The sequence below is a fragment of the Spinacia oleracea genome, chromosome 2, assembly GCF_020520425.1.
Source record: "Spinacia oleracea cultivar Varoflay chromosome 2, BTI_SOV_V1, whole genome shotgun sequence".
NCBI classification, from domain to species: domain Eukaryota; kingdom Viridiplantae; phylum Streptophyta; class Magnoliopsida; order Caryophyllales; family Amaranthaceae; genus Spinacia; species Spinacia oleracea.
In genome coordinates, this window is record NC_079488.1 from 68,004,214 (window position 1) to 68,028,523 (window position 24,310).

Below are 24,310 nucleotides of genomic sequence, written 5' to 3' on the forward strand. Positions count from 1 at the left end.
TAGATAGTCCATAGCACGTTCGGATCCGCCTTAGATTCAATTAACTAGAATATAGTCTAAGGTTTTATGTTATTTGAACTTAATTATTTGGAAAATTATTAAGCTTAGTTTAATCTTAAAATTATATGAATACTTATGAATATGATGTATAAATTGTGATTATTCATTACCTATTTATAGGGTGGAATTATCGGACTTAGAAATCCACTAGGATTCAGTTTACTAATTCAATTAGAATTATACTTAAACTAATCCTTTGTTTTTAGTGTTTAATTAAACGACTAACTCTAGTGGATTTAGGAAAACAATCTAACCGGACAAATCCTAAGTGACTAAGGATTCGAGGCTTGCACGAACACAACCACACACACACAAGCAGCCCACGAGCGGCGCTGTGCGCGCGCGTGTGGCTCGGCCTAGCAGCGCTGGCACGCGGCTCATGCGAGGGCGCTGCCAGCCTACTGCCTTGCCTTGGCTGGGTCTGGCCTTGCCTTGCGCTTGACTAGGCCTGCCTTGGTTAGGCGGGGCTGCTGCGTTGCTGCTCGCTTTGCGCGGGCTTCGCTAGGCGCGGGCCTGGCTTCGTGCTGGGCCCTTGCGTCTAGCAAGCTCGTCCGATGTTTATTTCGTACGTCGCGCTTCCAATTCGTTTTCCGATTCCGGAATTCATTTCCGATTCGAACAATATTTAATATTTCCGATTCCGGAATTAATTTCCGTTTCGAACAAATATTTAATATTTCCGTTTCCGGAATTTATTTCCGATACCGGTAATATTTCTTTTTCCGGCAATATTTCCGATTCCGGCAATATTTCCATTTCCGATAATATTTTTCGATACGTACCATGTTTCCGTTTCCGGCAACATCTACGATTTGGATAGTATTTATATTTCCGATACGATCCATATTTCCGTTTCCGGCAATATCATCGTTTCCGGAGTATTCATAATTTGCCTTTTGACGATTTCAGCTCCCACTGGAACCGAGATTCGTCGATTCCAAATATCCATAAATGGAGTATTTAATTCACTTAAATACTTGATCCGTTCACGTACTATTTGTGTGACCCTACGGGTTTAGTCAAGAGTAAGCTGTGGATTAATATTATTAATTCCACTTGAACTGAAGCGGCCTCTAGTTAGGCATACAGCTCACTTGATCTCACTGAATTATTAACTTATATAATTAATGAATACTGAACCGCATTTATTAGACTTAGCATTGAATGCATACTTGGATCAAGGGCATTATTTCCTTCAAGAAGAATATATACTACCTCTGTTTGAAAATAATCTACACTTTTCGTTTGACTCCTGTTATAACAACCAAACGTCTGCCACAAACGATTAGGAACAAACCCGCAAATACAATATAGAACAAATAGCAAAAACAATAATAAAATACATAAGTATTTGTGAGGAAATTAGATTTCCTCCCCCCAAATATTATGGTATTATAAAGTTCCTGCAAAATAATACAATAACCCCCTCAATTGATGATTTCTCTCACCAATGTGTTTTCCCTCTTATTTTCTAGTTAGGCGTAAACCTCCTTTTATAGGCTAAACTAGAAACCCTCGTCTTACTAGAATTATACTTGCTCCCCAAGTCTAAATAATTCTAAGTATAATTCTAGAGATTGTTACATACCAAAATACTATCTAGTTTCCTAATTACAATTCTAATTAAACTAGGAAACAACATATAAACCAAGCAAGACTTATATTTGACTTAAATAAGTTGTGTTTGTTTCCTAACAACTACGTTCATAATATTCTTTACACTTTGCTTTATTCTATTTTTAGACATAAAAATTTACTATCTTACTCTATTATCCCACAACATTTACAACTTTCCACTTTATCACTTTTTTTCTTACATTCACCCATCTTTTTACCCATCGCCATACTTTATCCATATTCACCCAACTTTTTATACATTTTTCCTATTTTGTCTTAATACTTTTGCAAATAGTAACCATACGTAAAGATCATTTTGAAACGGAGATAGTAAAACAGATTAATTGAATCAACACCTATAAAGGTTAGTCAACCAACTATGCAGGTCTACGCTTGAATAACTCCCAAACATTTCATAGCTGATGAAATTCGACCATGTGATCTTGAAATCACAAAATATAACCTCTCCACCGACTTGTGTTGGTTACATAATGTAAATAGTACCGCAAAGGACAATGAGGATGTAAACAAGAATACATCCTAATTTCCCAAAATATTATCACCTACTTTTACAAAAATACACATTTATAGGGCAGCAATGATGGTGCCTTTTGTTATTGTTTCCCTAGCTAGTGATTTACCCTAGAAAAAAGGAGGGATGGGACGAAGGAAGATAATGAGAGTGACTGCATGAACATACAAACCCACAAGGAGAAATAGCAACAAAAGTATAGTGAAACTTCGTTTTCAATGTTACTTGTATAGTTGTATGTATGGTTGCAATTCGAACAATATTACAATATGCCAGAAACAGAATGTAAGGGAAGCACATGCTATTTCCGATCTCATACTTGCATACTATTATTTTATTTTTAAATTTGGTCCCTATCGAATATCCCTCGATTTGTTTGAACCTCAACTCTATATTGTAAGATAATATCATGAGATGATTAATTAAAAAAAATAAAATCAGATTGATTCAAGCTAATGAATTAATTTAAATCTTGATGTACGTTAAGTAAGGAAGTCAACTAATTTTAGCAAAAATAAGATTTTCAGACGATTTAACATACACAAAAGTTAGTTTCGACAAAAAAGTCAGTCAAATTTAGGTGAACCAAACATATCTTAACTAAGATTGATAAAAAATTGACAGGCATAAAGTTTAAAACAACGGTCTCATTTTCAATACAAATGCACAAACTACTCGTTTGTTAGAATAAATCTAAGTGTTATCTAGGTAGGAAAATAACAATATCATAATGTCCACGGTAATTAAATATTATCTCAAAGTTGGTATTTTTCTTCATAAATTTCATTTCCACCCATAACAATTCCCAAATCTATTACTATTACTATTACTATATATACTAAAAGAGACACCAGGAATGACATGTGTCATTTCCTGGTGCGATTTTTTCCCGCCAAAATATTTTTTTTATTGTTTTACTAAAATAAATAAATTACATTGCGTTTTTTTAGGAAACTAAGATAAAAATATATTTAATTACCATAGATGTGTATTGCATAATATATTATTGGAGGAAAGCTAAATCAATACTTCCTCCGTCTTTTAATACTCGCAACGTTTGGACTTTTGCCACTATTCATATAATCTACTTTGACTATTCTTAGTGCTTTTTATATAAGATAAAACATAGTCATGTGAGATCTTGTTAGATTCGTCTCAATGTGTATTTTCAAAATATCAACTTTTTATAATTTTTGCATAAAGAGAATTTAAGATATAAATGATCAAAGTTGTGCATTGGCATGCGTGAAACTAACAAACGTTGCGAGTATTAAAAGACGGAGGAAGTATTATTTTTTCCTTTAAGATATAATTTTATTTATGTATTATTATAACTTTTTAATCTGATAAGAAATATAAAAAATATTGATAAATGAACTTCTAATGTTAGTCTACTATTAATAATATAATACATGGTAACTGGTAAGTAAGAATGTTAATTAAAATAATAATACATGGTAAGTAGACTAACATATTAGTTTATTTATCAAGATTTTACTCAATTCCAAATATGTTGTATTTGACTAACTCGGTTATGCTCGGGTCTTTTCGAAAATTAGTCTTGAGCCATTCGGGTTTGGTTAACGTTGTTAGATCGTTCTACATACAAGTAAACGACTATAATTTTTAACTTTGTATAGTAATATGCAAATTTAGTTCATTTGAATATTTTGTTTTACACAACTTTGAATTTATACTTTTTCATATATCCTTTTTATTTTCATGTTTTCCTAATATCACAAGTCTTTTAGTTACCATTAAAATAATAAATTGTTTTAATAATAGCCGTGTGTTGCACGGGCCCTAAACTAGTGGTAATAGATGGTAATGAAAATTAATTAGGAAGAAAAAATAGATAACATTTTAGGTGAACTAGCATACACATGTGAATAGATATTGATTTCCCTTGTAAATTTACATACAAATTCATTCTCATTGACGCCATTTATAACCGGGTACCAAACGAGAAAAAGGAAAGCATAGCCTCGCCCTCAACTAATTGTGCAATTATACACGAAGTATCTCCTGTGCTTATCTTAAGCTTTTGGATAAACTAGTGGCCTGGTCGCGCGCACGCGCTAGGAGTGGCTACATGGCACCAACTTTGTCCAATACTTTATGTGTGTATATGTAAAAGTTATGAATTGAAATGACTTATACACGTGACAAGATAAAGAAGAATTTAATAAACAAAAGATAGGTAGAAGACATAGTTTTAGTATAATATAACACCTTGTGATACATCAATTAAATACTTTGAAGGAGATAAGCTATTCTCTTTCTAGGCGTATTTTATGTTAATTTCCGGATAGATTTACATGAGTTCTTCCTTAATTTCTTGTACATCCTCTTCTAACTTTCCTGGCAAAAAATTTCCATAGAATCATCATTGTTGGGCTTTTGTAACCTTTTCTTGCTCATTGTTCGTTGTATTTTGTAACTTTCACATGCTTGTGAGCCATGCTAATCTAATAACACAAAATTGTTGAGTTCCATATCATGCATAAATAAAAAGCAAAACACAAACATTTTTTTTACTATATCTTTCTTCAAAATATTATATTGGTGGTTGGCTTCAGTAGTCAGGTTAGTTGTAACAATTTTTAGGAGGGGAGGAGGGCAATTAACTTTAGGTAGGGATTCTTTTGTTTTTAACCTTTTAAAAGTTGGAGATAGTAGTTCAACATCTTACTACTGATAAAAAGGTACTTTACCCAAGTAGCTTTATCGATCTCTTTCTTCTCACCCCAATTTGTAGGCTCGTGAGCACCACCGTGAGCAACCTACGTGTTTAGGCTTCTCTGTCGATATATGTAACTGTTTAATTTGCATCCACCACTACCGTCCAAGTACTTCGGGAATGCTATCTTAGACGCGGTTGCCTCCTCTAAGCCAGGAGATATCATAACACTCCCCTTAGGTTGTACTTGTACTAGAACAAGGGAAGCAATTGATAAAGTTGACGATCAATATGTTTGGTCAAACATTTACTTTAGAAAAGTTTGAGTGATTTTCCCCCTTTACAAGACCTCCATTCACATAAGAGTAATAATGTCTCATTTTATGGTAAACCAAATCTTGGGGTCATTAGTTGGTTGACCGATCCCATTTATGGGCTTGACTTTAGTTGGGGAACAAAAATTTATATGGCTCGGGAGCTCATGAATGGTACATGGGAGATTGGGAGTTACTGTTCGTAAAAAACACATCTCCAACTTTTAAAAGGTTAAAGATGTACTCCCTCCGTCCCGGAATACTTGACCTGTTTTTCTTATCGGGTCGTCCCTTAATACTTGACCTGTTTCTAAAAATGGAAATATTCTAACAATATTATATTATTTCTCACTCCACCCCTATTAACCCACCTACCCCTACTCCATATAAAAAATAATTAAAAATTCAACCCCTACTCTCCCCCAACCCCACCTCTTAACCACCCCCCACTAACTACATTAAAATAATACCCCATTATCAACTATTACCTATTAAATTAAATAAGTCAATTCAAGTCCCTTAAACTCTGTGCCGGTCAAACCGGGTCGAGTATTCCGAGACGGAGGAAGTAATAATGTAGTAGTGGACTAATTAACGGATGCAAGAAGATTAACGAAACAACAATAAAAGAATATTCAAATTTACATGATTCACTAACATAGGTTAGCGTGAAAGTTTTATTAATCATAAGAATTTTGGGTGGATATTGTAGAAAACATATTACATCTAAGTTAGCTAATGACCTAGGGGTGTCTTGAGTTTTAATAATTTCTCAAAACAAAAACAAAACAATAGAAATTTAGTGAAATACCCCTAGGTTAGGAGGTTTTGTGAATTGCTATATTTTAAAATTTTACTTAAATTAATTATATTATAAGTTTGTTTGTTTGACTAACACTACTATTTGATGTTTTCTATTAATGTTTTTCATGTATGGACCTCACTCCAACTTGTCTATAATATCTTTGAAGAGCCTTAACTCCTTATATTCTCTAGAGTGGGGCCCACAAACGGAGAAGATTAATGAGAAATGTCAAATGGTAGTGTTAGTCAAATAACTAAGGGGATGTTTGGTTGGAGGTCTTCAGGAAAGAGAAAAGGGAATTATGGGTTTTCATTAAGTTTGTTGTTGTTTGTTTGGTGGTTTTTGTCATTGCTTTTACCCTTTTTTCTTTTTCACTTACCCCCAAATCCCTCTACAATGGTACCCTACCTCCCCCCCCCCCCCCACCCCAAGGTTTTCCATTCCCTTTTCCTTGACCACCCTCTTTTAATATTTAATAATTGTGATGCAGAGGGTGGACCAAGACCATTGTGCTTATGGATAAGGTTGATAAGCTGGATGATCCTGAGTGTGAGTTGTTGTTACTTAGGGCATGTACTGGAGTTTCTAAACTCTAATGTGCTTTGCATACTTGTCCTCCTTATATTTTTTAGGCGGCTCAGCGCGCATTTGATGGGGCTCTTCGATCTTCCTTGGAGAGTATTGTTAATGCTTCGGAGCCTGGGTTTGGCGAATGGCAGTGGCGACTTGCTACCTTACCTTTTGCGTTTTGGAGGGCCTGGTGTTTATTCCACAGGTGATGTTCGTCATTATGCTTTTCTTGCTTCTCGATTACAGTCTGCTGGTTTGCAGACGAAGCTTCTACGACATGTTGACATTGTTGGTCTTGGTCGACCCTTTGAAGATGTGTTGTGTATATTTAATAGAACTGTGGAGCTTGACATTTTGAGTTATCCTAGCGAGGTCGCTACCCCTAAACTGATGAAGAAACCGACATACATATATTTTATAAAGGTTACTGAATCTGCAGAATCCACCTTTTCTTTATCTCCTCGACAATCGACATTGTGGAGATCGCAGTAGGGAGATCACACCTCTGCTTGGCTTCGGGTGGTCCTCATAATCGATTTGGGACAGACAATGAATGCTAAGACTTACCGATGTGTATTGTGTTACCGGTTGGGTGTTCCTTTGTTCTCTATTTCGACACCATGTTCTACTTGCTCCAAGGTTTTGTGGGGGATATCTTCGGTGATCATGCGGTGTCGTGTGCTGGCATTGTGAGTAATAAACATCAACATAATGTTGCTCGGTGATGTCTGTTATCGGTCTGGGATTTCGGCAGGAAAGAGGTTGATATTGGAATGTCTGGAGGGAACGAAGGAGCTCTCCGACCTGCAAACGTGTTACTTTATTTTTGAGATCGGGGGCCGTGATGTGTGTGTTGACTTGACATGATCTTCTCCTTTGACATAATCCGGGTTGTCTGGCTTTGTTCCCCGACGGGTTATGGCTGATGCGGCTAATCGAAAGCGGGTCAAGTACGAAGCAAGTTGTCGGGCAATTGGTTATGGTTTTCTTCCTTTCTCTTTTTCTTCTCTGGGGGAACTGGACAAGGATGATGTAGCGTTGTTGAAGAGGGTTCAAAATTCTTTAAGACTAAAGGCATTGAGGCTTGTGCTGCTGCTCATATTTTCATCAGGATAGACTTTGCTATAACTAGAGGAGTGAGGGCCCAAATTGTATATCGGCTTCCCGACCGCTATTTTTTTACTTTGTTTGTGTAATACCCCGATTAATTATGCTTAATTATTTTTATTTAGCTAAAATCGTTTTAAAATCCTAATTTCGAACTTTATTTTAATTAACGAAGTTTTATGTCGCTTGAATTTTTAATATTTTTACACGATTTATTATCTTTCAGATTTTATAATTTAATTCCAAATTTACGAGCTTAAGCTACTTTTTAAATCTTAATTATTTCATAAATTATTTCGAATTTTTAATAATTTCGAAGTGTACATATTTTATTCGAAAATTTAATTTATTTTCCGTTAACGATATTTTTATAGGAAATTATTTTAATTAAACATTTATATTTTTAGTAGTTCCCTAAAATAACAATTAAAATTCAGAAATTTGCCTAACTAGTGAAAATTACTAAAATGCCCCAAAGGAGCCAAAATTTCAATTGTCTTCTTCCTTTTGCTCTCCATGTAGAAAATAATGGAGGAATTCCATCCTTCCTCTCCTTCCCTCAAATCAGTCCACATTCATTTGCTTGAGCCCCAAGGCCTTCCCCTTCTAGAATCCAACCTAAATTACAAATTCCATTCAATTTCTGATGAATTTCAATACCAAAAATCAAATTACAAAACTGGAAATGAACTCCCCTTGTTCTTCCTTAAATTCGAACCACCACCACCACCACCGGCATCCACTGCTACCACCGTCCACCATCACCACCTTATCCCGCCGATAACCACCAACAACCACGTCCACCCAACCACCGCCCAGAACCACCCCTTTCGTACTCGTTCTCCCTCACATTCCCCCTCTCCTGATTTGCACTCTCACCCCCCTCCCCTCGCTGAACCACCGCGCAGACCACCCCTCCTAGACCCATCTCCGCCTCCACATTCCCCGGAGAACCACCCCTACCTCCTCCCGGAACCGCCCAGCTCACCCAAACTCCCCTACTTTTCCGCCCCTTTTTCGTCCTCCCTCTCCTTCGCGACGCGCCGCCCTACGGCCACCACCACCTCTGTCTCCCTATCGTCACGCTCCGGCGCGGTCTCGCGCTGCTGCGACACCCAGGCCGCCGCCCTGCCGAGCCCAGCCATCCCTGCCTCCCTTCCTCTCCTTCCCTGTTTCGCACCCCTTTCCCTCTTTGGTCGACTTTCCAGAAACCAAAAACCCAATTCATGACTCTTGCTTCCTTGCTCTAATAAACCCAACAAAAGGCTGGCCCAATACTATTATTTGGGCTTTGGTAAAGTCTTTTAACTCCTTAATTTCTATTTCAGATTTTCTAATCTATTATCTTTATGTTTTAATAATTCTTATTATATATAATTATTTACTAATAAAATGGTTTATTATTTTTCAGGTTTAATGATCGATTTTACTGAAATAAAATTACTAGCTTGAATTTACAAAAAACGGAACTTAAGAATATTTTCATTAAAATCGGTTTATGAATATAAAATATATTTTGATTGAAATTTCGATTAATAATACTTTCATTAAATTTCGAAATTTTACTTTTTATTAAAATTCTTTAATTATAAAATTTGTTATTTATAAAATATGAATTTTAGATTATTTATCGTTTTAGTACTAATTCAATAATTTAATATTCTGAAAGAAATCGGACTTGGAGCTCAGGAAGAACGATCCATCAAAACAGGAAGTATAAAACTACAGTTGAGGTAACGGCTATTGCTAGTACCCGCAATCCCCTTATAAATGTATTATGAAATTATGACGTTATGATTGAATTTATGAATTAAATGTTTTGATGTGTTTTATGGATTGTGGGATGAAATATGATTTGATTGAATTGTTTCCTATAATATGATTTGATTGAGTTTTCTCATAAAATGATGTTTAGGCAATGCTATGAAATTGATATTTTATTGATCACAGGATCAAAATGACGATTTATGATATAAAGAGTTATGTTATTTCAACTGAAATACAAGCCAAGGCTTAGTAAAAATACATAAAACATGATAAATGAAAGTGAAAGACCTAGTTTGTCTGGCGGTATATAAACTACCATCTTCCTATCTATCGGTCATGCATGCACCACGGACACCTGTCCACCCATGGATTACGAGCCCAGGCTCCCATGGTTTATGAGCCCAGGCTCAGGGCCCAAGCCCATGTTACGATGATGAGCCCAGGCTCTTATGGGCTCAGGCCCAGTGGAGAATTCCTTCACGGATCGTACTTGCCGACAACTAGCATGTTAATTAAAAGTTTATGAATGAATTAAATATGATATTTTATTAAAGGTTTACTTATTCTATTCTCCTTGTGTTATTAAATAAAATGGGTTGAAATGAATTTACGTTGCTAGGGTAGTCGTTACTGAGTCTTCGGCTCACCGTTTTGTTTTCCGTTTTAGGTACTGCGGGGAACGATGGACACGAGTAGTGGCGAGGAATTTCACTTTAATATTATTCACCTAGTTTATGCTTAATGCTTTGATAGTTTAATTAAAGACTTTTAGTAAGTTGTGTGCTTATATTTTGGGGAATATAAAGGATTATTATATTAAATTGGAGGTTTTTATGGCTTATGTATGATGTTGCCTTGTAATTTCCGAGAGGGAATTACGGCAGGTAATGTCCCAACCAAATTACGTAAATTCCGCTGCTAATTACGCTTTAATAAGTGATTTAGAGGTCGGGGTGTTACATTTTGACTTTGTTAGCATTTGATTTTATAATAATAATAAAAATATATAAATAAGAATAATAATAAATAATAAATAATAAAGAGTAGAATTTATTATTTATTATTTATTCAGTTATGTTAAGTTGCTTGTGATTTAGAAGAGAGAGGGGAGAAGAATGAGAAAACCAAACACCTTTCTTAAACAAAGAGTTTTCATTCAATTCTCCTTGATTCCCTTTCTCATCTCTTTCCCTTTCCCCTTCTCCAACCAAACGGCCCCTGGACTAATAAGGTACGGGTCTGTCGGTATCGTTTTTAGTTTTCTGTTTTAAAAATAAAACTAAAAAACCAAAATATGAAAACCACAAAGAGTAGTTTTCAGTTTTTGTTGTCAGTTTTCAAAATTAACATGATTACTATAAGTATGATTAATTTTTAGTTTATGATTCAATGTAAATCATATGACTTACGGAGTATAAAACATAAAAACCAAAAATTGAAACCGGCCGTGATACCGAATGAGTTAATAGTTAAATTTAAATACTACGTAAGTTTTTAAAATGTAGCAATTCACAAAACCTACAAACTCAAATAAATGTTATTTCGCCATATTTCCCAAAATAAACTCCAAAGATATGCCCAAAAACATAAACTAAACTTCAACTGTTCAACATAATATATACGGTGCTAGATCGTTCATAGGGAACAAATTGATTCGAGCTAAACCACGAACATGATTTTGATTTTCTGACGTTGTTATGACCTTTTCCATTTCGGTTAAGTTCTGGGTTGAGTCAAAAAAGCGCCCAGAATCCAAGTTATAGAATGTTTAAAGAAGAGTAGTCTCGCTTAAGATTTCTCACAAAGTCGACTTTTTAACGCAAAACTAAAAAAGATTTAAGTTTAAAAAGCTCAAGTAGACGTGTGTGAGTGTGACTCGGGAGTGGTGAAAATCCGGTCCACGGTCGCTGGACCGGTCACGTTTCACGAAATATTCAGCGGCAAAGTGTGGGTCCCATTTCTAAAGTGACGAAAATGTGATGCAATATTGCAAAGCATCTTGGATGTTTATTAATTTAAATAACATCTCTATCAAATCAAGAACTAATCATTATAAGACATGTTTTTACTTGGGAATTCGAAAATTAGAAAATCACATTGCGCTTTTTGGGTTGTGATTTGTGAATCATTACACAACTTTGGAGATTTCATCAATGTTTCTCTTCCTATCTTCTTTTTATTGCATGTTCACATATCATAACTTAATTAAACTACTCCGTTAGTACTAATACGATGTTTAAAGTAGGAAATACTCCTCTTAACATTGACGGATGATGTTAAACAGTTTCACCAAGGGAACTAGTAAAACTTACGCACTATAATATTTAATTTATAAGTTATACCCAAATATTTTGGTAAACTAAAAATACACTATGAAGTCTTCGTTCTGTCCAAGGGGCCCATGATGGAAATCTGCTATTATTCAGTTCCATTCAGTTCAGTTCAGCTCCCTTCAGTTCAGTTCAGTTCATCCAAACAAAATTCAGAAGAACAGGACCTTAATTGTCAGTGAGATATATGTTGATCTTACACAATGTGTTTGTCAGATTACAAGTCTCGATGCTCTCAATAGCATGAAATAATTTACACAACACAAAATGATTAACCAACTAATAAGAACCCCATGATTTTCACAAAAGATGAAAGAAAAAGACTATCTTGAATTCCAAACATAGCCCACCTGCAAAGGGCAACAAGTTTAAATACTAATTTCTATTAAATGTAATAAGACATAACACATTTAGGAGGGAAAAACAAAGGTTTTTGCGCAAAAGAGTGAGATCCATTAGTTTAGCACATATCAAAACAAATAAATTATGGTCCCATATAACAAAAATGTACTCGAAAATTGACAGTGAAGAGTCCAAAGTATTTGAATCACCATTCGTATGTTTGTGCTCTTGAAGACCTCCCTTTTCTCACTAAATGCCATCAAACAAGGAATGCAACACATGCAACTTCAATTCTAACTATACTTATCCTTATTATTCCCTTCAATTTTCAAAAACCTGAGCCCATTTTTGGTGAATAGCGTTTAGAGGCCGATTTGAGGCCAATTTAGAGGTTGGACAAAGGTGAATCCTCTAATTCACGTGTTCGGTAGAGAGAGGTTTCAAAGAGTGTTCAACTCCGATCCAATATTTTGATTTGAAAAACGCTGTTTAATTTTATTGTGGACGTCATGCATGAAAAATAAAGGTTATACGAGTATATAAACTTGTTTAACATATTTTCGAGATTTAATTAACTAGTGACATACTACGTACTACCTCTGTTTCAAAAAGATCTTTACACTTACTATTTGCACGGATTCTGGTACAATGTTTCACCCTTAATATATCCAATTCTGTATGATAAAAAATTATAAAAAGTTGATATTTATAAAATTCATTTTGAGACGAATCTAACAAGATATTTCATGATAATTTTAGATAGATATAAGACCATGTGCATCTTTGACCTTAAGTCAAATGAAAAACAATTTCTCTCTCATCTCTCTCCTTCATCCACCTCATTTTCCACTAACTTGACATACCTCATATTTAAATCTCTCTTTTCCTTCTACAATATTGACTCAAAGTCACTCATTTCTCTTACCTACTTTTTACATATACCCACTCTAACTTCTCTTCCCAAACACAATTATTAATTTAAAAAGTAACTAATTCTAACAATTGTTCACAATTAGCTCCCCCATTATTGCTTTTAATATAAAAAAAAGTAAACAAAAATCTCAGAATTTACTTGCCCGACATGTCAAGATCTTGACATGAGTCAAGGAACACTTACACGTACTTGACATACCTTCTATGTCAAGATTAAACGAAAATTAGTATGTCAAGGTCAACGTTACTCTTGCTCTAATAGTGAGAATTTATGGTCAAATTTTTGATTAAAAGACACATTTTTCAAAGCTTAAAAAACTTAATGAAACAGAGGTAATAATAACTAAAATGAAGGAGTGGATACGTGGTCCTACTTGTACATAAAATTGCAATATATTTTTCTTCTTTGTATAGTATCTGAGGGTCTTTTCCATGAATGTTAGGAAAATGGTACATTAGAGAATACTTTTTTCACCTAAAAGCTAGTTGGGGAATATATATATATATATATATAGTTACGTACTCATCCAACAGAAGATAGGGTACGGTATATGCATGAGTACTTGAGTAGAGATAAACTAGTTTGCATGGACTCTTATCTCCAAGGCATGATGACCATGGCCTTGGCGAACCTTCACACACTTCTTTTTCCTCTGGAAGAGCACTTGTTTTCTTTAATAAAAAACCTAATAAATGCGACCTGCCATAGAATAGTGAAGTACGTCAATGTTTTATTGTTTTCAATAATATTTAAACATAATCATGAACCATCTTCAATACTTGGACATAATCATAAACCATCTTCCATCTTACAATGATGAAGATAGACATCAACTTTGGACATAATGAATGAATTTAAGTAGTTGTAATTTATCACTTTCGATAAACAATTTGTGCATATCATTAACCTACGTAATCAGGGTACATTGCAATAAATTTTAAATTCAGGCTTTTTCAACGTAATTTAAATTTGTTTAATTTTATCGATTAGATCTCTTTCATAAAAACTTGTGCATGTCATTAACCTAGTTCCTCTATGTAATCAAGGTACACTCCAATATGTTCGAAATTTTGATATAATTAATTTTAATTTGATTATCTGTACTGATTAAACAAGTTTACATTCACACATATTCATTTCTTATTCTTTAATTTGATTAGAGGCATCAAAATTTTCTAGTTTGTCTCACATTCAAACACTAAAGATCAAACTCAACATTTTCAATTCCATTATTTTCGTTTCTTTCAATTTTTTTGAAATAAGGATATATTCAAATTCACACCTAGGCATGTGGGTGGTATCACACATTGTGGACCTATATTTTTGTACTAAACTACAAAATCGGCTAAATATTATGACTAAAAGAAATGAGATAGATGATGAGGTATTGCAAAATTCAAAGTGCACACATGGTTGTAGACTGTGGTAACAATAAGGTATTGTAAATTTATAATCATGACAAACTCAAACCATATCCCAACAAACCAATTTACATTTCTTGTTTCATTAAAAAAAAATTAAAAAAATTAAAAAATATTACAACTAAATTTTAATTGGAATTTTATAAATTTAAAATTACTACCTCAAAATTACACTAAATAAAATTATTATTATTATTATTATTATTATTATTCCCTTTGCAAATGGTATACTTCTGCTGCCTCCCTACGTAACTCATAAGACCTTCCAAGTTTACCCATAACAGCATTCTTAAAACTAATAGCCTCTTGTACTTGGGAACATGACCTTTGCATTTTTATACCACTTAGACTATTTCTAGACTCCATCATCTCATTTAAGGACACTTTCTTCTTAGGGTACCCTGCCTCGGGCCTCTGTTTCGGGGCACTTTGGGACCGCACCTTCGCCCGAAATGACTGTGTGTTAGCCATGTAGTTAGGGTTATGATGATGATGGTGGTAGTTTCCGTAGTGCCGTAAGAAGTAGCTATTGTTTTCCCCACATACACTCTTAGACGGGGTTACCGGGCCCGGGTTTGTCGCACCCGAACTCATTAGCCGGGGCGTGCTCTGGGCCGTCGAGAACCGGCACTCGTCACCTGTTAGTCCCCACTCGGTGTCGTGCCAATGCTGGCAGCACGGGATCGATATCCGGGGTGGGTAGTACGGGTCGGGCTCCCCGGGTTCAGGCTTTGGACCCGGGCTACCATTCGATCTCCACCCCCTTGATGACGATGATCTGGGCCGGCCCGTATCAATCTCGACTATCTTGGGTATGTCTTCAGATATTGGGTTCATTGTTCTGCTTTCGAAGGAGGCGGAGAGCCTCCTACTGTGTATTGATGCTGCATGCTCGCTCCTTGTGTCATCATATATTTCCTTCAAATTACCCAAAAAAAAAACATGTTACATAGTCCAATAAAACATTATGCTAATCAATATTAAACTAATTTACCAAACAATTGTTTTGTTATGCCTTCTCCATCAGCATGAGTTACGAGGACATTACAAATTACAAACGAAACATGATGGATGAGTGAATCGAACATGTGACATATTTACAGAGTTACTTGCTCTTAATAATTAGCCAACGACCTCTCTTTGGTACCTACCTAATTGTTGTTTTCTTAAACTTAACAAGACTTAAATACCTTATAAACTATCGTATATAGACTCTTAATCTTTAACATTAAGCCAATACCTCGGTGGTACCTACCTAATTTGTGTAGACCTATAGAAAGTACCTTACTGTCTAGCAATCCAAAAGATATGCCATTTTAATTGACTAATAATGTGTTGGCCAATTAAATGCGATACATAAATGCCTAATTGACGCATTTGCACTAAAATGAAAATGAGAAGTACAACTATTTTAGAAAATAAGTTCAAAATGGTCCAAAAATTGGATGGGACTATAACTTTGAGTGGATCTTCACCAATTGCAGAATACTCCGTATTAGAAGATACAAATGTGGACAGTTCTATCCCTATTTCCCTAACTAGTCAGGACTCAAACATGGACCATTTTATTTATTATTTTATTATTATTATTTATAATAAATAGTAAATGGTCCATAATATATTGTCTACAAATTAATTAGACAAAAAAGAAAATCATTATTAGTATAATGAGAGCAATTAAGGTGGATTACCAATGATCGACGGGCTCGAAACTCCGGTTGAGAATGACCGGAAAAATCGTGATAAGGAAACCGGGCTTGAGCCCGTTTGGACTTGACCGTGGCTTGAGCTCGTATGAGTGCTTGCATACCATGAAGGGTTGCCGTTGCTTGTTTTCGCACCAAATATCCTCTTACCAGTGCTTGGATCTTTACTAATCCTTTCAATGCTCTTAGTGCTTTCCTTGCCTTTTGCATTATTCACAAATTCAGGATACAACAAAAAAATTAGACCCTAGATAAACACATTGTAATTGATTTTTAATAGGGCGTTAAAAAAATTAATTAAACAACAACCCAGTATCAATTCTGCGATTAATAAAATCACGAAATAAACTTCTTTTTCATATCAAAATGGAAAAATTTGAGGAATATAAATTTACTAAATTTGACTAAGGTGTTAAGATTAGGGCCATGCAAGTCATGACTAACATTCTAACAATAGCAAACTCAAAAAAATTGAGCAAGCTAGAACTAGTGTCACATTTAATTTTGTGCGATTAAATAAGAAAACTAAACGACAACCTAAATCATCCAAAACAACAAATAGTGTTACATTTGAATTCTCTAATTATTTATCCAAGAGAAAATAATGGTTAATTATACTAATGCAACCTAATTCAAGCTAGTTGAAAACATTTTCTAGAATTTGAAATTACAAGAATAAACACCACTATAAAATTATTGTTTGAAACTATCAAACCAAATTCATATTAATAAATTTATTGAAAAAATAAAATAAATTACATTAGTTTATATATTTGTCAATAAATTTAAAATTTCGATTGAGTTATAGAGGTGTTACCAAATATCCTCGAAAAGTGGCTTGAATTTTCATGGCAGCCCATTTCTCTTGATTACCGCCGCCACCACCACAAGCACCGTCATAAGTATCCGAAAACATTGTTCCTCGTCCATGACTCGTAAGGCGAACAACCGCAACAGCGGCTTGTGCAGCAGCCACCGCCGCATCGGCTGCAGCGGCGGTGGCTGCCGCAACCGCAATGGCATGTTTACTTTGCTCTTTTTCAGAGTCTTCATAATAAGACTTTAACCAAGCAGCTTCAGAAGGGGTTATATTAGGCGGTACGGTTGCCGGGTTATTGCACAACCCCTTTTTACTACCGGAGTTCCTGGTGGAGCCACCAAAACTGTGCCTTTTCCGGTAACCGGAGTTGTCATCTTGGTTGTTGTCTTTGGTTATGTTGTTGTTTTTAATACCAAATATTCCTTTCAACCATCTTGTAGCTTTTCCCATTTAGCGTTTTATGAAAAGAATAGAGGTTTGAGAAGAAGTTGTGGTGGTGAATTTTTTTTTTTTTGGGGGGAGTGAGCAAAAATGGGATATACTTGAAGAAATAGGGGGGAGGGAAAAATATAAGAAAGGAAAATGGGTGGAAATTAAGGGGGAGAAAAATATATTTTAATATTAATTTGAAACTTAATTGTATTTCAATTTAAAAAAATGTAGAAGAAGATTAGGCAAAATGCAAAGGGGGTGAGAAGGGGCTCGTGAGAAAATGGACTAGGAGACAAGAAGATACCGCTGGAATATGTAAAATAAGATGCCCACCACCAAAATTGAGACGTTATAAACCCCAAGGAACTATACTTAAATACTTTGGATTAAGGTTTTTAAAGTATAATAAATAAAGGAAAGGATTGTCTTATGAGTTGATTAGATTAATTGGTGTCTTAATTACCACAAAACTGTGTTTATGTAGAATGAGTGTATTGTATACAATTAATTGAGGTTGTCATGAGTGGTGAGACCTTTAATTAAAGTTTTGAGTTCGAGCCATGAGTATGAAAAAAAATCTCAACTGAACGTTGTCCATCGAGGTACCCATACGAACTCCCGTAGGAGATTAGTCCACTCGTTGAATGCGGTGAAAACTCTTCGTAGTTGAACCAAATAAAATAAAATTGAATGTGCTTTCTGCATGTTAAATTGAAATCTCTTGAACTTATCTGATTGGACTTTGAAATAAAAGTCTTCTAAAAATATAAACTTAAGAGAGTAAGTTTCATGGAAATGATTGTAATTTGTTGCTCGGACGTGAGTAAAACTTCTTTGAACAAAATATTATTTGAATTTGAACTATTAATTCATTTTAAAACGTGATACATATTGAGCATTGTGGCACCCAATGACATAATACCACGTTTTGTTGTAAATACAATGCACTCGTTATATTCAAAACATATTGATCACTTAATCAATACATAGTACTTGTATAGTTGTATAATTTATCAATTTAGAAAAGGTTAATTAAATGAGAAGTACGGAGTAATTATTAATTTGGAAATTTTGTGGAACACTACCTTTAAGTTTGGTGGTTTTGTGAATTGCTACCTTATAAAAACTTTTTTTTAATTTAACTACCTTATAAGTTTGGTTTGTTTGACTAACACTACCATTTGACGTTTTTCTTTAATGTTTTCCGTCGTGTATTTCTTCTATTCTTTTAAATATCTCTGTTCATTTGTCATTTTGTGCATTTTCCATATTAAATAACCGTTGTAGTGGAGTCCAAAGACGTAAAACATTAACAAAAAACGGCAAATGGTAGTGTTAGTCAAACAAACCAAACTTATAAGGTAGTAAAATATAATTTTCTTTTTAAAAGGTAGCAATTCACAAAACCACCAAAATTAAAGGTAGTGTTTCACCAAATTTCCTATTAATTTAGAAAGGGGAGTGTTGTACGGAGTAACAAGTTGTAACGCTTACACTCTGTTTTAATTTTCATGATATTAAGAAATAAAAAGCTCTATAAAATTAAGAAAGAGAGGAAATTGTGGGAAAATAGTACTCATACGGTCATAACTCATAAGTTTCATAACTCATAACTTTAATTTAGGTCAATGTTTGTAAATAGATGCAATAATTCTGTTTCTGAATTATTTCAATAGAATTTGGTTCATAGCTTCCAAATGTTATTGACCAAATTTCTCTTCAACATCAATGTCACATACATATGGTCCATTCAAATTTTACATTCCTTTTCTCCCATTTTAAAATATTCCTGAAGCTAATATACGAAGCCTCTTAAGAAACTAAAATATTTCTTTTCTCCCATTTTTTTTTAATGCACGTTATAGGGCGGCAAACGAGCAAAACTGATACAAGTTTTACCTTATTTGAGCTAAGCTTGATAAGGATTTTAACAGTTCGAGCTTTGCTCGAACTTGACAGAGTGTCCAAACTTTGCAATTTTCTATTTGTGCTTTGTTCGTTAAGCATATGACTGTCTCCAACTCGAGCTAAACAGGATTTATTCGAGCTTAATTAATAAATAAGTTTTGAAAATTTGTCAAATTGATGTAAATTATAATCAAGGAGAAACTTAACCAACATATGAATATGACTGAAATATTCTATGAGATACTGAAGGAAATAATGCCCTTGGTCCAAGTATGCATTCTATGTTAAGTCTAATAAATGCGGTTCAGTATTAATTAACAAGTTAATAATTCAGTGAGATCAAGTGAGCTGAATGCCTAGCTAGAGGCCGCTTCAGTTCAAGTGGAATTAATGATATTAATCCACAGCTTACTCTTGACTGAACCCGTAGGGTCACACAAATAGTACGTAAACGGATCAAGTATCTAATGGCATTAGATACTCTATCTATGAATATTCGGAACCGACGGATCTTGGTTTCAGTGGGAGCTAAGATCGTCACAGGCAAGAAATGAATACTCCGGAAACGATGATATTGCCGGAAACGGAAATATGGATCGTATCGGAAATATGAATATTATCCAAGTCGTAGATGTTGCCGGAAACGGAAACATGGTACGTATCGGAAAATATTATTGGAAATGGAAATATTACCAGAATCGGAAATATTGCCGGAAACGGAAATATTGTCAGAATCGGAAATATTACCGGAATCGGAAAATAATTCCGGAAACGGAAATATTAAATATTTGTTCGAAACGGGAATTAATTCCGGAATCGGAAATATTAAATATTGTTCGTGTCGGAAATAAATTCCGGAACTGGAAATTTAATCGGAAGCGTATCGTACGAATTAGCATCGGACGAGGCCTGCCGGACGAAGGCCCAGCACGAAGCCGGGCCATCGCCCAGCAAGCACGCGCGCCACAAGCCCAGCCAAGGGAGCGCCCAGGCCTACCGCAAGGCAGGCCCAGCGCGCGCCAAGGCCACGGATGCGTGGGCCGCGCTGCGTGGGCTGCTGCTCGCACGCGCATGGGCAGCCCTTGTGGCTGCCGTGTGTGTGTGAGTTTGTGCTCATGCGTGATTCCTAAATCTACAAGAGTTAGTGTATGATTAAATTCCTATTCCTAATTGGATAAATTAATTAAATAGAATTCATGTAGGATTCTAATTTCAATTAATTCGTATCCTACTAGGATTACGATTCCTTTTCCATAACTCTATAAATAAAGGCCTAGGGGTCATTATTTATACACAAGTTTTAAGTATTCAAAACTAAGATTTTTAAGCAGAAAAATCAGCCAATATTCTTGCCTACCTAACCGAAAATATTAGAACCTTAAGGGCGATTCTAGTTGGTCAATCTTAAGGCGGATCCGGACGTGCTGTGGACTATCTACGGAGGGACGACACTTGGAGTCCTAAAGACTTGTTCTTGTTCGGTTCGGGCGCAGCTAGGGAAGGCACGCAACAAAGAGTATGCATCTAAACTATGCTAAATGATTATGTGTAAATAATATGTTTCCTGGCTTTATGGTTTTTCCGCATGATTTATGAACTGTCATATGAATCATAACCTAACAGTGGTATCACGAGCCCCTTATTATTTTCATAATCTAAATTGCATGAACATGGTTAAATATTACAAATTTGCAAGAATTAAAAGGGGTGATTAATTTTCGTAATTGTTAATTAATTGCAAATTGCGTTTATTTAATTATACGTACGCAGTTTTTCGGCAGTTTCTTCGTTACTCATCCGAATTGAGTGATTTTTGTGTCAATTCCGCATGTAAAAGGCATTCTAAAATTTTGACAAAATTAGTATTTTTCTGCCGAACCCAGAATTCTCAAATTCGAAGCCTAACTATGACTTTTCGAAGGTTTTAGTTTTTCGAATGCAAAATTTCGTAAATTTAAGATGTTAAATTAAATATTTGCGATTCTTGTTGATAAATCTTGAATTTTTGATTGACCTACTGCATATGTTTAACAAGTTTGAATGCCTAGTCTTGTTAATTATGCAATCTAATTTGTAATTATGATTAATTTGTTGAAAATTAGAATAATTTAGAATTAATTTGATTTTCATAATTAATTGTAATTTAATTAGAAACCTATGATTAAAAACCACCATAAAAATTGTAAATTTACGATAAATTTTAAATTTTTATGACCTAGACTTGAATCCATAACAATCGGAAATCAATTGGATAATAAATTTTCGATTTTTTCGCCCTAAAATTATGAAATTAATATTATTTATTAATTTGTCATTAATTTTAAATATAAATTTTAAATTTTTATGCGATTCGTTCATAAAACTTGCACGCACGAAGCAATGGACGCTTCGTGTTACCCTTAAGGGGTGTTGTATAATGCGGGCATGCGACGACGAGCAAGGGAGCTCGTCGCCCGTGCGGCACGAATGCAATGAGCAAGGGCGTAGTGCACGAGTACAAGACAGCAGCCCTGCCTTGTGTCGTGTGCCACGAGCAATGAACGAATGGGCATGGGCGAAGGGCGAGCCAAGGCAGTCGCGTGTGGGCAGCAAGCGAGCTGCGCCACAACGCGCGCTGCCTCGCACAAGAGCGCGCAGCCTCGCGCGCAGCGAGCGCAAGCTCGCGTACCACGAGCGCTGCGCCCAGCATTACTCGCGCGCACAGCGAGCGATGTCGCCCGCCCAGCGAGCGATGTCGCGCCCCAGCGAGCGATGGCTCGCGCGCACAGCGAGCGATGTCGCGCGCCCAGCGAGCGATGTCGCGCGCCCAGCGAGCGATGGCTCGCGCGCCCAGCGAGCGATGTCGCGCGCCCAGCGAGCGATGTCGCGCGCGCGCACTGCGAGCGATAGCTCGCGTGCGATGAGCGCTGGCGCGCGCAGCGAGCACCAATGCGTGCGGAGGCTTGCGATAGGGAAGCAGCAGCTATGCGACGAGCGCATGGGCTGCGCGCACATGGCCAGCAATGGCTGTGTGCGTACGGTCCATGGGCGTGCAACGCGTAGGGTGTTTGCGTTACGATTAGATCGTTTTGAATGTTTAATTTGAAAATTTCAGTTCACGTAATTTTAATTAATTTTAAAATTAATAATTTGAATTATTTTCTTGGATTTTAATTTTGAATATTATAATTATAATAAATGTTATTTATTCTAATTATTTTACTAAAATTAAAATCATGAATTAATTTAAATACGACTGAAATTAAATTAAATTTTTGGATTCAATTATAAATTGATATGAGCTTTAAATTTTAATTAAATTTGTATGTTTCCGGTTGGACTAGAAATACATTTTTATGTTTAAAATTGGTAAAGCATATGAATTTATTGGTTTAAGTGGGAGCGCTTTTTAGTCATAAACTCTTGATTAGGTCTACAAATCCTTAAGGTTAAAACAACTTGATTAGAATTAATAAGGACTGAATAATTGGTAGATTATTGGTGCCCTTGATTAATTGCTGCAAATGTTTACGTGATGCATAATGTGTTTTACTAACCAGCTATGTGGGCCATTCATGATAATGAATGGGTGAATGGTATATATTGTATATGTACTGTTTTGCAGGTTATGAAGTGACTAGTATGGCCCAAATAGGATAGAAAATATGGTCTGCGTACCATTAATTTGAATGTAATTGGTCTAAAGTACCAAAGTTATTTTTCAATTCAAATATGGTCTGCGAACCATCAAATAGTTGTAATTAGTTATAGCTTATCCTATTTGAAGAAAATGGTGCCTCCCACGGAGATTTTCAAGACGGACTTTGAAGTCAAAGCTTCAAGATGAAGTCGGGCCATACTAGATCGCAAATATCTTATGCATGTTTTAAGTTATTTATTGTTTTAAATATGTCTTAAAATGCATGAGATCAAAAGCTTGATTATGTTGCATGATTAAGGATTTTAGTTCACTTAAAATCTAACCAACATAGTAAGAGCCTTAAGTTCCAAACTTAAAAAATTGAGTTAAAAGGTGCCATGCCAAAATATACACTTGCTTGGATATCCTTTACATCAATCTAGTAATAGTTTTCGCTCAGCGAGGTGTTACTTATTGGTCCTAAAGGGGCAAGGTACACAAATAATTGTGAGTACATGTTAGTTTTGGTGAAACTCAACGATATAAGTAAGGAGTCCTTTTATGTCGTGGCAAATTCGATAGGTTTACCTAATAAGTTCTTAGACGTACCTATCAACCAAGAATAGTTTCTAGACTATTAGCAAAAGGCTTTTGCTTACCTAAGATGTTCTAGGATTAAGTCGACAAACTGTGCTTAGTTCTTCAATGATTTTAGGGTCTTGGAATCATTTTATTCACACCTGCCGGAACACATAAATCGAATAAAATGCTAATAACTTGTTTGAATTGCATGGTTGCTTTAATTTCAAGTTATTATTCATGATAAATGTTTAGACTTTGCATGCTTCAATGTATGTTTTAATTATTGTTTATAATTAAATATCTTGCACTGCAATAAATCCTTTTAGAAAGGTAACAGTAAATTTCCTCGATTGGTAGTGAATCCAAGAACGATTCACGGAAATAGAGAAAGTAAGCAATTTAAAAATGTACGTTTCTTATAGCGACTTTTATGGTTGTTTTCGAACATCAAAATCGAATGGTAAACCAATTGGTGCTTGTGAATTCAAAATACAATGTATTTTTGAGATCATAAAGCATTGAGTTTAAACGCTCAGTCTTACCAATGGTTAACAACCTAATATCTTTTTCCATTTAATTCTCGAATGAGTCTAGTCCCTAGACATTCGAATAGATCGATGCTTAGAGAACTTTAGAAGCTTCTGGTAAGATCATCTAGTTGAAACAAAATATTCAACATAAATTAAATGGTAAGAACCTTGTTGGGGTGACATTGGACATGTCTAACAAAGTATAAAAGTCAACGCTAAAGAATTCAATTCTTA

The 24,310-nt window shown here is 35.2% G+C and overlaps 1 protein-coding gene and 1 long non-coding RNA gene across 2 annotated transcripts; one reads left to right on the forward strand and one right to left on the reverse strand.

Moving 5' to 3' along the window:
- Positions 1 to 8,364: 8,364 nt before the first annotated feature.
- Positions 8,365 to 10,340, forward strand: LOC130466979 (uncharacterized). Its single transcript, XR_008927136.1, has 3 exons — positions 8,365 to 8,979; positions 9,355 to 9,418; positions 10,120 to 10,340. It is a non-coding gene; the product is annotated as an uncharacterized lncRNA (long non-coding RNA).
- A 4,144-nt stretch (positions 10,341 to 14,484) lies between these two features.
- LOC110791512 (protein IQ-domain 26) lies at positions 14,485 to 17,740 on the reverse strand. The gene is made up of 3 exons (XM_021996260.2): positions 17,003 to 17,740; positions 16,171 to 16,386; positions 14,485 to 15,397 (listed from the first exon to the last, which is right to left on the reverse strand). Exons 1-3 carry the CDS (start codon positions 17,453 to 17,455, stop codon positions 14,687 to 14,689), a joined length of 1,380 nt encoding a protein of 459 aa, XP_021851952.1. The 5' UTR covers positions 17,456 to 17,740; the 3' UTR covers positions 14,485 to 14,686.
- Positions 17,741 to 24,310: the final 6,570 nt, after the last annotated feature.

What these genes read in the sequence shown, in the direction of transcription:
- LOC110791512 (XM_021996260.2), bottom strand. Translation starts at nt 17,455, where the DNA reads ATGGGAAAAGCTACAAGATGGTTGAAAGGAATATTTGGTATTAAAAAC. An exon ending in CCACTTTTCGAGGATATTTG is followed by an intron (nt 16,387 to 17,002) that starts GTAACACCTCTA and finishes ATAATGCAAAAG; the next exon opens with GCAAGGAAAGCACTAAGAGC. An exon ending in TTCGAGCCCGTCGATCATTG is followed by an intron (nt 15,398 to 16,170) that starts GTAATCCACCTT and finishes GGTAATTTGAAG; the next exon opens with GAAATATATGATGACACAAG.